This window comes from Arachis duranensis, chromosome 2, assembly GCF_000817695.3.
Source record: "Arachis duranensis cultivar V14167 chromosome 2, aradu.V14167.gnm2.J7QH, whole genome shotgun sequence".
NCBI classification, from domain to species: Eukaryota; Viridiplantae; Streptophyta; class Magnoliopsida; order Fabales; family Fabaceae; genus Arachis; species Arachis duranensis.
The window spans coordinates 83,585,885-83,601,585 of NC_029773.3; the positions used below are offsets into that span (position 1 = coordinate 83,585,885).

At 35.3% G+C, this 15,701-nt stretch overlaps 1 protein-coding gene across 1 annotated transcript; it reads left to right on the plus strand.

Annotated features, from left to right (window-relative positions):
* The first annotated feature begins 9,318 nt into the window (after nucleotides 1–9,318).
* Nucleotides 9,319–14,883, plus strand: LOC107475424 (pentatricopeptide repeat-containing protein At1g12300, mitochondrial-like). The gene is made up of 2 exons (XM_052257918.1): nucleotides 9,319–9,556; nucleotides 11,855–14,883. Exons 1-2 carry the CDS (start codon nucleotides 9,319–9,321, stop codon nucleotides 14,536–14,538), a joined length of 2,922 nt encoding a protein of 973 aa, XP_052113878.1. The 3' UTR covers nucleotides 14,539–14,883.
* The last annotated feature ends 818 nt before the right edge of the window (nucleotides 14,884–15,701 follow it).

Genomic DNA, 15,701 nt, shown 5'->3' on the forward strand with positions numbered 1-15,701 from the left:
ATTAACAAATTATTATTAATTCGTATATAATGTATAATTAAATTTAATGAATTCAATTAGAATAATCAATAAATTATTTATTTTATTTCAGATTTTATAAATGAATAAATTAATTAACTAATATAACAAATTACAATTAATATAGTAAAATTAATTAAGTAATATATATTATAATAAATTATATTAATATTTAAAATATCTAATGAAATCAATTAGCTGATATAATTAAGTTATGGTAATAAATTGTATTGAATGAGTTAAAATAATTAAATTGGGAAACACTCTCCGGAGCATGCCACATAAGCTCTATCATTAAGTGCAGACATTCGATTTTTATATTATAGAATAGATAGATTGTAAAGAACTAAAAGATTAAACGGTAAAATACGCTTCTATCCCTAACCAAGTAACCATCATCAATTAAAATTTGAAACAATTAAATAGGGTTTGTGTCAACCGCCATAGTGAAACAGTATTATAGAGTACATTTTAATTGTTAAATTATTAATTATTAATATAAATTTTAAATAAAAATTATAATTAAGACTTAGAAGTGAGAAGTTAGAAGTAAAGTTGTGAGAACCGGATCCGTTAATGAACCGATAAAGTGACTGATTTATTGGTTCAATAGTTCGACCTAAGTTCAGTTGGGGTTCAACCGATTTAATTAAATATTAAATAAAATTTTTAAAATTTAAATATATAATTTCAAATATTTAATAAAATATCATCAATCATCAATAAAATTATGTTAGAAAATTTAACATAACACCAACAACTATCATCCATCAAAATTTATCAAAATTCAAGAGAGCAGTAAAACACCATAACAAAATTATGCCAGATTTCCTAAAATTAACCATCAACAATTTTTCCAATTTCATAAAATTATAGAAACCAAAATCTTAACACACCTAATGACTTAATAGTTAACACAGCAACAACACTATTCTCCCCTAAGTTCTCACAAGTAATCAGCAATCCTCATCAATCAGCAACAAAATTATAAAATAAGAAAATCTTTAAAAATAATTTTTTATAATTTAAAAATAGAAAAAATCAGAGAATCCAAAAACAAAAATTACACAATTAATCCGAACACGGCCATCATACCACCATCAACACTAACTCAGAAGTCAGAACACAACAAACAGAGAAAAATAACTCACCCCAACTCAGAACACAACAAACAAAAAAAGAAACAGCAACTAAGAATCAGATTTCAGTAACTCAATAAAATTAATAAAATAAGCAACCATAAATTGAAGCAAACAAAGATTTGAATCATTAAAATACAGAAACTTAAATTCATAGAAATTAACAAAAAAATGAAGCAAAGTTATAGACGAATCAATCTGACATCGAAGGAAGAGCGAAACAGGCGGTGAGGAAAAAACGAAACCCAACTACCGGCAAGAGAGGAACGACGAGACAGAGACGAGGATCGAACAAACTGACCAGCGATGGAGGAATCCAACCGACCGCACTTCAATCTGCAAGTCTACGACAAAGAAGACGATGTAGTGAAGACGTCCACGAGCTTTGATCTGCAAGTGTAAAGGCGATCTCGTGGAGGAAAAGAGAATGGACGGCCAAGAGCTTTGAGCTAACCCTCTGTTTGTCATTGCCGGCGGCGAGGCACCCTCTGGCTGACAAGAAGAGTTCGGCGACGGCGGAGGCGGTAGCTGCTGTTGCTGCTGTTGCTGCTGGCTGAGAGAGAAGAGAGGCTGCTGGCTCAGAGCGAGTGAGAGGATGGGTAGTGCCGTAGTGGGTTAGGAGTTTTTGCAAGATTCTGAAAACCGAATCGGTCATCGAACCGTCTCTAGTTACTGGTTTATTGGTTTATAGGTTCAACCGATTCGACCGTGGTTGAACCGAAAAAACCATTTTATAATAAAATAGTAAATAAAATATAAATAAACACACCAAACCTATATGACCTTATCAATTTACAAACTCAAGTTTTTTCAAAACACTCTTAAAATATATATTTTCAAGCACTTTTGTCATTATCATCTTCAACTTTACACTCATCACTCAATTAAAAAATCCACAACCCTAATCCTCTATGATTTCTTTTGGAAAAATAAAATCCAGGAAATCATAGCTGTAAGTAATTGAGAATATTTGTGAGACTCAACACCAAAACATAGAACAAGTATACATATAGAGCAATACCAAACAATCCAATTCTCAGTTCCATGAATCATAAACAAAAGGGTGTCTAAATATCCACAGAATTAATCAAATTCAGCATTAAAAAGCATCAAAAACCAAATTTTACAATTAAAGAATGAAGTAAAAAGCATTAGAAATGAGTTGCTTGAAGCCTTGAACCACCGTCTTTCGCATAAGAGAAATACACTATCATCATCATCATCACTCCCAAGACCTCCAACAACAGCATCATCTTTATGATTTCCTTGCTCGAAATCAATAACATAGGATCTGCTGTTTGTTAATTTTTTGAAAGCATCAATTTGGTTTAAAATTAAAAAACAACAACAAATGATCACCCTAAACTCTGAAATCAATAAATCTATCAACAAAAATTCAAAAATAGCATACGCAAATTAAAAAACAGCAGCAGCAGAATAACAAATCTCAATTACAATATCACAGCAACCCACTACCCAATAATCTCAACAAATAACATCCAAACAATTAATCATGCTTCAATAATTAATCATTTAATCATGCTTCAAGCAAACAGTTTTTCAACAATTAATCATGCTTCAGCAAGCAATCAGCTTCAACAATTAACATGCTTTAGCCTTCAAGCAATCAGCTTCCATAATTAATCATTTAATAATGCTTCAAATGGGTGTTGACCCGTATACAAATGGTGTTGCTGAATGAAATGATGTAGAACCAACAATTAGTCATACTTCAAGTAATAACAGCAAGGTTTAAAATTTAGAACTAACAATTAATCATACTTCAACAATTATTATTACAACAAATTAGATTTATACCTAGGGTTAGTGGAAGACAGGGAAGAATGCAGCTGGCGGCGACAAGAACAGTGGTTGGGGTGGAAGGGTCGAATAGAGTTGGCACCGGAAGGAAGGCACTCACGACGGCAACTGGCGCTGGTGGTGGCTGCGATTTTGACGGCTAAAAGGAAAGCTGGTTGCGCGAACGGAAAGCTGCCGCCATGGGTCTGTGCAGGTGAGTGACTTCCACGAACCTTGCGACAGCGGCAGTGGCTGGACGGAGTTGCGCCGGAAGCTCGTGGTGGAGATTGAACGTGGTGAGAGCGAGAGGTGAGAATGGAGGGCTGGAGGGGGCTCGAGAGTAGGTGTGTGCAGTGTGGGTGTCTGGGTGAAAGAGTCTTAGGGTTCCTTTTGGGGGCAAGTCAAAACGCGTTTTTTTTGTCAAAATTCAAAAACAGGTCGGGTCACGGTTTGAACAGAGCTGGCACCGACAGGAAGACACTCGCGACGGCAACTGGCTTTGGCGGTGGCTGCAATTTTGACGGCTAAAAGGAGAGCTGGTTGCGTGAACGGAAAGCTGCCGCCGCGGGTCTGTGCAGGTGAGTGACTTCCATGAACCTTGCAACAGCGGCGGTGGCTGGACGGAGTTGCGCTGGAAGCTCACGGTGGAGACTGAACGTGGTGAGAGTGAGAGGTGAGAATGGAGGGTTGGAGGGGGGCTCGAGAGTGGGTGTGTGCAGTGTGGGTGTCTGGGTGAAAGAGTCTTAGGGTTCTTTTTGGGGGCAAGTCAAAACGCGTTTTTTTTGTCAAAATTCAAAAACCGGTCGGGTCACAGTTCGAACAGAGCTGGCACCGGCAGAAGACACGCGCGAGTCGCTACAGCAACTGGCGCTGGTGGTGGCTGCGATTTTGATGGCTAAAAGGAAAGCTGGTTGTGCGAACGGAAAGCTGCCGCCGCGGGTCTGTGCAGGTGAGTGACTTCCACGAACCTTGCGACAGCGGCGGTGGTTGGACGGAGTTGCGCCGGAAGCTCGCGGTGGAGACTGAATGTGATGAGAGCGAGAGGTGAGAATGGAGGGCTGGAGGGGGGCTCGAGAGTGGGTGTGTGCAGTGTGGGTGTCTGGGTGAAAGAGTCTTAGGGTTCCTTTTGGGGGCAAGTCCAAATGCGTTTTTTTTTTGTCAAAATTCAAAAACCGGCCAGGTCACGGTTCGATTCGACTGACCGGTTTGTCGGTCTAATTTCGGTTTTTAAATTTGACGGGTTTGCCTATTATCCCAACCGTGTTTACTAATGGTTCTCGTTTCGAACCGATTTTCAAAACATTGTTTTTTTTTTGTAAGGGAGGGAGAACTGGGAAATTAGGTATTTTCGTATTTATATGATCCATTTTCTTTTTTTTTAATTATAATTTTGAAAACCGTTGAAAACCGACTGATTTTATCAGTTCACCAGTTAACCACAGATTCGACCGGTTCTTTCTCCGGTTTTTGTCAGATGGTTTTCCACATCAACCGAATCGGCTAGAAGACCGGTTCCTAGTTAACCCGGTCGAACCGGCTGGTCCGGTTCAGTTATCAAAACACTGGTTAGAAGTTAGAATAGACTCACTAAAAGTAATTTTTTTAAGCTTTTGATTTATAAAAGTAATAGTATTAATGTCTGGTGTAATTTTCAAAACTAAATTGCAGCTTTCTAAAAAGCTATTTAGGAGCTTATAGCAAAGTTAAAAAAAATTACTTCTCTCATAATACTACTACTTTTTATCACATTTCTATAAAATTCACACTCTTAGAATTAAAAATTCAGACACAAAATAACTTATTTATAAACTACTTTTAATATAGTTATTTATTGTTTAAGCTATTTTTTAAAAAGAGCTTAATTAAACTATTTATCCAAACTGAGCCTAAGAAGATAACTGAACATATTTTATATTATAACATTTAAATACAAATATTTTCAAATTAATAAATATTGTAAATATAAGGATTTTTTAAAATAAATAATTTAATTCTTTTTTTTACCAAAACATATAATTTGTAGCGTATTTACCAATTTATATCACATTAATTTATCTCGTTTACACTATGAATGCATCTCATTTACACTGTAAACGAGATGTGTGTATTATTATAAAAACAAGAATAAATACTATTTTGGTCCCTAAGGTTTAGGATTAAAATAAAAATCGTCCCTAATCTAATTTTCGATTTAACTTAGTCCTAATATTTTATTTGGTATTAAAATCGTCCTTTCTAATTTTTTTGGATAGAAATGCCCTTTTGTTTGTTACGGGTAGTTATGATGATGCGTGCGCACTATGTTGTGTTTTTCTATACTTTTTCATATAGGAAATAAATGCATAATGCTTAATTATGAAGAGTTTTGGTGTTCAAATTGGATATTACTTTGATCCTTTTATTTCATGATTCTTGTAGAAAAATTTGAGGAAAAGAGAAGCAAAAGCACAAGGAGGAACTAAGAATTGAAGACAAGTGTAAAGAGAATTCGTGGATGCTGTTAACTCTGACCTCTTTGTACTCAAACAAAAATAACATGAGTTATAGAGATCCAATTGATGTGATTCCAGTGGCAGTAGAAAGCTAACTTCCAGAGTTTTCCAACGATGTATAATAGCATATACTTCTTCTCCAAACTATTCAGCCATATTGGCGCCTAACTTGGTGAATCCCAAATTAGGCGCGGAAGAAGACAAAAGCTTATAATGCGTGCTGCCAAGGCAACGCCTAGCTTGGGATTTTCCAAGTTAGGCGCCAGGAAGAACTTAAGCATAACTCCATTCGGCCAAGGTAGTGCCTAACTTCACTTTCTTGAAGTTAGGCACCAGTTCAAAAGGAAGCAGTGGTCCCATTCATCCAATTGAAGTTGTACGAAGAATTTAATTAATTTTTTATTAAAATTTTTATTTTAATTATAAATAGGAAAATATATTATTTAGTTTTAGAAAATATATTTTACATTAATTAAGATTAGATATAAAAGGAGAAGAAATCTTGACCTAGGGCCTCTCCAAATTTTAATTCCGCACTTTTACACTTTTTTTCTGTTAGGGTTTGTTTTCTCCATGAACAATTAAACCTTTATTGTTAAGGTTAGGAGCTCTGTTTATTTCTATGGATTGATATTATTATTTTTTCTATTTTAATTAATGTCTTGATTCAGTTCTAAGGATTGTTCTTATGAATTTGGGTGGAATGGAAGTATGACCCTTATTCTACATGAGTTCTTGTGAATCTCAAAAGAGTTATCTCTAGAGGATCGTCTCGCTTGAACAACAGCTTGAAAGCAAATTCCTCCTAAATTGCTAATTACATGGACTAATTGGGATATGTGACATAAAATCCTGTTAACTCTGGGTAATTAGGGTTCCTGTGGTTGTGAACCAGTTTTGAACTTAACCCTCTAATCGGAATCAAGTGACCAAGGAATTGGCGGTTGATGAAGGTTAGAGGAGACTAAAAAGATCTAAAGAATTAGGGTTTAGTCACTTATGGTGAACCATGGAATGAATCTTGCATGATTCAAATAGTTGGTAAGAAATACTAATCCGAAAATTTGAATATCTCTAACACCTTAACTATCTTTATCATATTATTTTCTTAACCAATTTTAGTTTATTTTTATTTAATTTTCTATTTTTATGTTATTTGCTATTAAAACCCTAAATTTTGATTGTTTGACTAGAATAATCAATTGACTATTGTTGCTTGATCCATTAATCCTCGTGGGATCGACCCTCACTCACCTAAGGTATTACTTGGTACGACTCGGTGCACTTGCCGGTTAGTTTGTAGTATTCAAATTCTGCACCAAGTTTTTGGCGCCGCCGGGGATTAATTATGATTAATAACTACGATTTGATTGATTACTTAGATTAGACTTTTTTTTGTTTAATTTTCTTATTTTACTTTTACATTATATTTTTTCCTTTTTCAATTTTTTTTAAAAAATAAATGAAATTAAAAAAACAAAATTTAAAAAAAAAGAAAAAATTAATATCTCTTTTTGTTCTTTCTTCTTAACTTTTATGTTTACTACATGGTGCATTTAATTCTATTTGGTGTTTTGTGCTAGAAAAAATAATAGAGAGAGATCACATGATTTACTACTCACACCCAAGGAGTGATTCATATTACTGTGGATGGAGGAACTACTCGAATTTTGGTTGGAAAAATCAAGACTAAAGAAACTTCAGTGCTCCATGTTCCAACTATTAAGAACCACCATCTCCATATTCATATCAAGAACCACCACCTCTCTATCCATACCAAGAACCATTATCTTTTTACTCATAGCAAGAGCCACCATCTCTTTATTCATATTAAGAACTATCAGCTCTTGAGCTTGTCATGAAAGAATGCATACATGATATAAGGATGAGTTTCAAAAATATAGAGAAATATGTGGAGTTGATTATCAAACTTACAATGTTGTTGACCCTGTTTTAATCAAATGTCCCAATGGCACTAAAACAATTACCAATATTTGTGGAACAGTTGTGCTATCATAGGATTTTATTTTAACCAATGTTCTTTATGTTCCCTCTTTTAAATTTAATTTAATCTCTGTTTCAAAGGCCATTGACCTCTTATCTTGTGAATTTTTGTTTAAAAATACACATTGCGAAGTACATGACAACCTTTTCTTGAGGATGATTGGTCATGCTAAGTAAAGAGGTGGGCTATACATTTTGGATAAAGAGGCATCTTCACCAACTCCTAACCAAAAACTGCACATACAGTAAACTCAGACAGCACTTCACCAACCATCACTGCTAATAAACTACTAATAACTCCATTGATTAACATACTTGGCACTGTAGACTAGGCCATATTTCTACTAATAGGCTATTAAAAATGCAAAAACATTATCCTTTTATTGTTTGTCCCTTAAATAATACCCCGTGTGAACAATGTCATTATGCTAAACAAAAACGCATGTCCTTTAGCTTAAGCCAAACAAAGTAAGAAAAATTGTTTGATTTAGTCCATATGGACATTTGGGGACCTGTTTCCACCCCATCATTTGCTAGACACAAGTATTTCTTAATTATTGTTGAAGACAAAAGCAGATTTACATGGGTCTTCTTTATGAAAAATAAAAGTGAAACTTCATCTTTTATTGAGTATTTTGTTCATTTTATTAAACTCCAACATGGCATGAATGTCAAGTGAACTGATAATGGTGCTGAATTTAAAATGGCAACCTTCTATGCATCAAAGGGTATCCTCCACCAAACCTCATGTGTTAAAACTTCTCAACAAAATGGGATGATGGAGAGAAAACACCAAGGGATCTTAAACATAGCTAGAACATTCTTATTCAAAGCAAACTTACAAAAAATCTTTTGGAAGCATGCCATTGCTCATGCTGTTCACATTCTTAATAGAGTGCCTAGTTCTGTTCATAAGAACCTTTCCCCTTATCAACTTCTTTTTAACAAAATGCCAAATATCCAACATCTTAAAATGTTTGGATGTCTTGCATTTGCATCAACTTTGGTTGCTCACAAACAAAAATTTGACAAACAATCACGAAAATGCATTTATTTGGATATACAATCTGGCACTAAAGGTTTTCTTTTAATGGATGTTCATAACAAGCAATTCTTTGCAAGTCGAAATGTCACTTTTTATGAGCATATTTTTTTCTTATGTTGACTCACAAAATACTGCATCTTCATCTCATTCCAGCCATACTTTACCTATGCATCCTCAAAATACCGCTTCTTCCAATGATAGCACATATTCTCATAGTCTAGATAATTTCATCATTCCTGACATTACATCTAGTACCCCTCCCATACACACACAGCATGATACATTTCATTCATCACAGAATCATGATAATGTCATAACAAGTGATATACCACCTCCCACACAATCCACAACTAGTGAAAGTGCTATTCTGAGAAGGTCTACAAGGGAAAGGCATAGACCAAGTTATTTTGAAGATTATCATTGTATGCCTACATCCACCTCTCTAAGTCATGACCAATCGTCCACTCCTCAAAGGTATCTTATGTCAAATTATCTATCCTATGATTATTTATCTCAGTCACACAAAGCTCTTTCAATCACAATTACAACAAATCCCGAACCAATATCCTGTAAAGAAGAAATCATTCATAATTGCTAGAGACAAGTTATTAAATTTGAGTTGCATGCTTTGGAGAACAGCAACACTTGGAAGCTCACCTCTCTACCACAAGGAAAAAAGGCATTTGGGTTCAAATGGATTTTTAAAACAAAATACAAGTCTGATGGGAGCATTGAAAGGCATATAGCCAGATTAGTCACAAAGGGGTTCACACAAACTCAGGATTATGATTACTTTGACACTTTTAGTCCAGTAATTAAAATGACAACTCTTCGAGTGCTTTTAGCCATTGCTGCAAGTAAGAACTGGTACCTTCACAAACTTGATATCAATACGGCATTCTTACATGGCGACCTACTTGAAGAAGTCTACATAAAGGTGCCTTCGGGGCTGAACGCTCCACCAGGGACAATTTGCAAGCTTCAAAGATCACTATACGTCCTCAATCAAGCAAGTCGCCAATGGAATTCAAAACTATGCTCAGTATTGATCCAATCCGGTTACACTCAATCACAGGCATATCATTCCTTATTCACTAAATCAACACAAACAGATTTTACATCAATTTTAATCTATGTAGATGATCTAGTAATAGCAGAGGACAGCATCAATAAAATTTAACATATCAAGAAGAAGCTTGATGATCTATTCAAAATCAAGGACATGGGAGAACTCAAATTCTTTTTAGGCATGAAGGTTACACGAAGTAAGAAGGATATAACCCTATATCAACGCAAATACACCTTAGACTTGTTAAAAGAGTATGGATTGTTGCACTGTAAACCAACCAGCACTCCAATAAACTACTTTACACAACTCTTTAAATCTACCGGTACACCTTTGGAGGATGTTAAGCCATATAGAAGACTTATTGGAGACTTATCTACCTTACAAACACAAGACCTAACATATGCTATGCTGTTAGCAAGCTAAGTCAGTTCTTGGATTGTGCTACTGATGAGCACTTTAGAGCTGCCCTGCACATCTTAAGATATCTAAAGCAAGCTCCATCCAAAGGGTTACTGTTTGACTGCAGTTGTGATTTGCCTTTAAGAGGCTTTACCGATTCTGATTGGGGAACTTGCCCTGACACTCGAAGATCCGTGTCCGGGCATTGTTTTTTCTTAGAAAATTCATTAGTCTCATGAAAAACTAAAAAATAACAAACCATAGCTCGCTCCTCCTCCGAAGCAGAATATCGAGCCATGGCATTGGCCATTTGCGAAGGAATTCAGCTCACCTATATTCTAAATAGCTTTAGAATTACGTTGGTCAAGCCCATGACACTGTTCTATGATAGTTAGTCAGCAAGACATATCGCATTCAATCCTATGTTTCATGAAATAACGAAACATATAGAAATTGATTGTCACAAGGTCAAAGAGAAAGTACAAGATGGAAGCTTAAAGTTAATGCCAATTCCTTCCAGAAAACAGATAGCAGATGTTTTGACTAAGTCACTACCTCCAGGACCATTAAAAACCTTATGTAGTAAGCTAGGCATGTACAACCTATACAATCCTAGCTTAAGGGGGATGCTGGTGTGTGAAATATATATAATATATTATTAGTTATTAAGAGTTTGATCAGTAGAAATAAAGTCCATTAATTTAATTTGATAGCTGGCTAATTACTATTGGCTAGATAGTGTTGTTAGTTTTTGTTTTGCTATAATCTCGTGATTCAGTTGAAGCTATAAAATTGGAATTTTAGTCATTATAAGGGGTGTAATCTTTTTTATCTAACAAGAATTCTGATTTTCTCATTCTTGCTTTTTTCTTCTCTTGCATCATAATCTGTGGCTTCGAACAGATTTTTTCATATTGCTTTGTCTTTACCTTTACTTTTCGAACGCACTTTGCCTTCTACTTTACCGATACACGAGTGTATCCGTTGTACTTTTATTTTACTCCTTTTCAGGTTTTTTGTTTAATAATTCTTTTAATATATATAATTCACCTTGAGAGTCGTACCACCTTATTATCACTGACTTATGACTTGAGTATAAGGATTTAAATATTAAGGTTTTACATATATAACAGGTCCCAATATCGAATTTTAAATAATCAACAATGACATGACAAGTTTCAACAATATTTTAAAAAACCAATAATAACTAAAAATTGAAATAAAATTATAGATTAGCTAAAATAAATAAATAGATAAACTTTATTTTGAATTCACAAAATATTCACTAAATAATAATACATGAATAACATCAAAATCTATAACAAATTGAATATATTATAAGTAAACTTTTAAATATAATAATAAAATAATAATATTATAGTACATTGTGCGGTTTGGATTGGATTAGATCGATTTTGAGAAGTAGATCCAAAATCTGATCCAATATGTATAGTTTGCTAAAAATAGAATCGAATCAAATTCAAATTAGTGCAGTTTTAATCGATTTTTCAGTTTGAATTGGATTAAATAAGCGATTTAATTTAAATCGGTTTGGATTTAAACGCTCTTAATTTATAGTATGATGTTAAGATGTGGTTGTCAAATACTCAAATTGTATAGTTTATTCACGAGCATAGTCATTATTCTAAAAATCATATTAAACCGACTGGTTGGACCAATTGAATTGATAATAGGGAACTAATATAATCAGTTCATATAAAAAAAGGTGAAGACTCACATATAGTTGTATTTATATGAAGTTAATTATTAATAATTATTAAACGATTTAGTCAAATTTATCAGATCATCTAACGATTCTTAAATATCTATTTCACATTAAAACAATAGATGTGAATTTTCACCTATAAAAAATCATCCATTTTAAAAGTTGAAGTTGAATCGGAAAATCGTCCGAGAACCAGTTGGTCGAATCGAACCAGAACTCGTCTCAACAAGCACCACCATCACCACCACCACACTCTTTACTCTCTCACTCTCCTTTCCCTCGACCTTCGATTCACACACTCCTACACGCCTTCTTCTTCTTCTTCTTCTTTCGAATGCTGTGATTATTTGAATCAGTTTCTTCCATCGGGGACCTCAAATTTCAAGCCTTTAAGCATAATTACTCCAAGGGAACGCCGATTAGTGCTTGTGGGCTTCTCCCACATAATAAAGAACAACCAGGGTTTTATATTGAAGGATTTCTCTTTACGCTTGTGTCCTTTCTCTCTCGTCAACATCATGAAGTTGATGCCCACCCATGATGCTGCTTTCGCATTCTTTAAGCTGGCTTTGGGAGACAACCATGATTCCGACGAGGTTGTTCGGTCTTGCTGTGTTGCTGCGCATGTTTTAGCGGCAAAGAAGCTGCAGGTTCTTGCACAGGACATGGTTTCTTGGCTCATTGCGAGGGTTGGACCTAGTAGAAGAAAGGAACTCGTGCAGTTAATTTGGAAGAACCATTCCTGGTATGAATCTGATTTTTCTGTCTTGAACACTCTTATGAGGGGCTTTTTGAATGTGGGAATGAGTTTTGAGGCTTTGGATATTTTGCATAAGATGAGGGTTGTAGGTGTTTTTCCAAGTTTGTCAGCAATTACCATTCTTATAAAGTTGTTACTTAGAGTTGGTGATTATGGTAGTGTTTGGAAGTTGTTTAAAGATATGCTCCGAATGGGGCCTCGTCCTTCTGTTATCACGCTTAATGCGATGATTTATGGGTTTTGTAGACAAGGGAGACTTGTTATTGGAGAAAGTTTGTTGCATTTGATGCCCAAGTTCGGCTGCCGGCCTGATGTTATTACCAATAACATTCTTATCCATACTTACTGCACAAGGGGGAAGACTTCGGTGGCGGTTGATCGTCTACATTCGATGATGGAATGCGGTTGTGAACCCAGCATTGTCACCTTCAATACCATTATGCATGCTCTTTGCCGGGAAGGAAATGTGGTTGAGGCCAAAAAGATCTTTGATGAAATTCTTGACATGGGTGTGACTCCCAATATTTCGGTATACAATACGCTAATGGATGGATATGTTAAGTCGAGGGAGGTGGGTCAAGCGTACTCGCTCTACAAAGAAATGAGGACTAAAGGCATTTCTCCTGATTGTGTGACTTTTAACATTTTGGTTGCGGGGCAATATAAATACGGGAGAAAAGATGAATTGAACAATTTTTTGAAAGACTTAATAGTACTAGAACCGTTTCCGGATTGCTCGTATAGTGATGTAGCAGTATCATGGCTTTGTTGGTCTGGCAGACCTGATGAGGCGATGAAATGTTTACAAGATTTGCTTGAAAAGGGGCTGACTGTTAGTGTGGTTGCGTTTAACTCTTTAATAGAAGCCTATAGCCGGGAAGGTTTAGAAGACAAAGCTTTTGATTGCTATCAAATTTTGGTTAAATTTGGCTTCACTCCCTCGTCGTCTACGTGTAATTCTTTGCTTATGGGTTTGTGTAGGAAAGGGATGCCACACGAAGCCAGGACACTTTTGTATAGGATGCTACAGAAGGGTTTTCCCATCAACAAAGTTTCGTACACATTGCTTTTGGATGCATGTTTCAAGATGAATGAACTAGATGAGGCTCTATTTCTCTGGACAGAAATGAAAGAGAGAGGTATCTATCCAGATGCTGTTGCCTTTACGGCCTTAATAGATGGATTTGCTAAAGCAGGTATGGTTGAGAAGGCGTATGAAGTGTTCTTGGAAATGTCAAATATAGGTTTTGTTCCTAACAATTTTGCATACAATTCTTTGATTTGGGGGTTTTGCAAGTATGGGAATATGACTGATGCTGTGATCTTGGAGAAAGAGATGAGGTTAAAAGGACTTGTTCCCGACACTTTTACCTACAACATCATCATCAATGGATATTGTAGACGGGGGAAAATGAAGCCTGCAGTTGATGCTTTTCTCGACATGCACCAGATCGGTGTGACGCCAGATATCTTTACATTTAACATATTGGTTGGAGGATACTGCAAGGCATTTGACTTGGTTGGTGCCGACCACATTGTTGACCGGATGTACACAACTGGCATCAATCCAGATATCACAACCTACAATACACGCTTGCACGGTTACTGCAGGGTTCGGAAAATGAATCAAGCAGTTATTATTTTGGATCAGCTTGTTTCTGCCGGTATAGTTCCGAATACAGTGACATACAACACTATGATGGGCGGTATTTGTGGTGATATATTGGATCGCGCTATGATTCTCACCGGAAAATTACTTAAGATGGGTTTCATCCCAAATGTGACTACAACTAATATACTCTTGTCTCACTTTGTTAAGCAAGGGATGCCAGAGAGGGCCTTACACTGGGGTCAGAAGTTAAGGGACATATGCTTTGATTTCGATGAAATTTCGTATAGAATATTCGACAAAGCATACCGTTTGATTCAGGATGATGTTCCTCTTGTGAGCATAACCTATGAAAAGAGTCTTTTTCTGGATTTCCTAATGTTCATTGCATTTGACTATTTTTCAAGAAATAGACCTCATGGAACAGAGAATGAGAATAGTGTAAAGATCATTGAAAGTCTATTTCCTGCTTTGTGAACTAGACTTTGTTTCATCATTCTTGTCCTTGAAAATCCAAGGATTCGTGTAACAATAAGTAGCAGTCATTGACTATTATAGCATTATTTGAAATAGGTTGTTGCTGAGAAACATCTTGATTATCCTTTGTTCTCTGGTTTTTATTACTTTTGCTTGTTAGGTTAAAGTTGCTGTCATTGACTCAGAAGAGGATAAGGGATATGGTGAATGTTTTGGTACAAATAGTTATGTTCACTATGAGAAATATGCATGAGATGAGTCTGTAATCTTCTGCATAATCTCTCTTTATTTGTTGTAATGGTAAAATGGGGACTAAAAGCTGGAAAAAAGGAATATCTTTTTGAGGGAGAGCCAAGATAGGGAGGCTACACGAGAGCTTTTGCATTTTTTATTTTGGGCAATTTATCAAAATAAATAATTTAGCTTCCAATTTTACCAGAATGCACATTTTGCAAAACGGATACTAAAATGCATTTTTTTTATAAATTATGTAAACTGTGATAGAAGATTCACGGTTTACAAATGAACGTAAACCGCTACAGGGGTCTTGAATTTAGATGCAGCATATTAAGAGATTTTGCATCTTGTATATGATTCTTAGACATTTTGATAATGAGAAAGTATTAGGAGCTAACTTTTTTATCCAACAAATTAGCCAATAATTGAACATTAAAAAAACCTAAACTAAAAATAATAAAAGCATATAAAATTCAAATAAAAAGAACATTTAAAAGAAAAATAACATAAAAATAATTTAAGATATATAATTTAAGATTTATAATTAAGAATTTAAGGTGGCTGATGATAGCCGATGGTTAGTGATGAGTGATTGTAGTGTTTTGAGAAATGAGAAGAAATAAAAAAAATACTGTTCCTATCTTGGCCCAAAACACAAGCCAGACTCAAAGTAGGGAAGGCCCAGAAGACAGCCATCAAGTAACCAACCGCCTAAGAGGTTAGACAGAATGTCACTAAGCGATAATTCTCTCATGAAAGAGTTATAACCAATCCCTACTATCTCTCACTTACTTCTAGGAGAGAGATTGAAGAACTGAAGATTGATGGTTTAGAAGTTATAGTAAACTCTCGTTGTAAGTATAGTTACTAAACCAATTAATCAACCTTTCTTACAAACGTTTTGGTTGTCACAAGTAACAAACCCT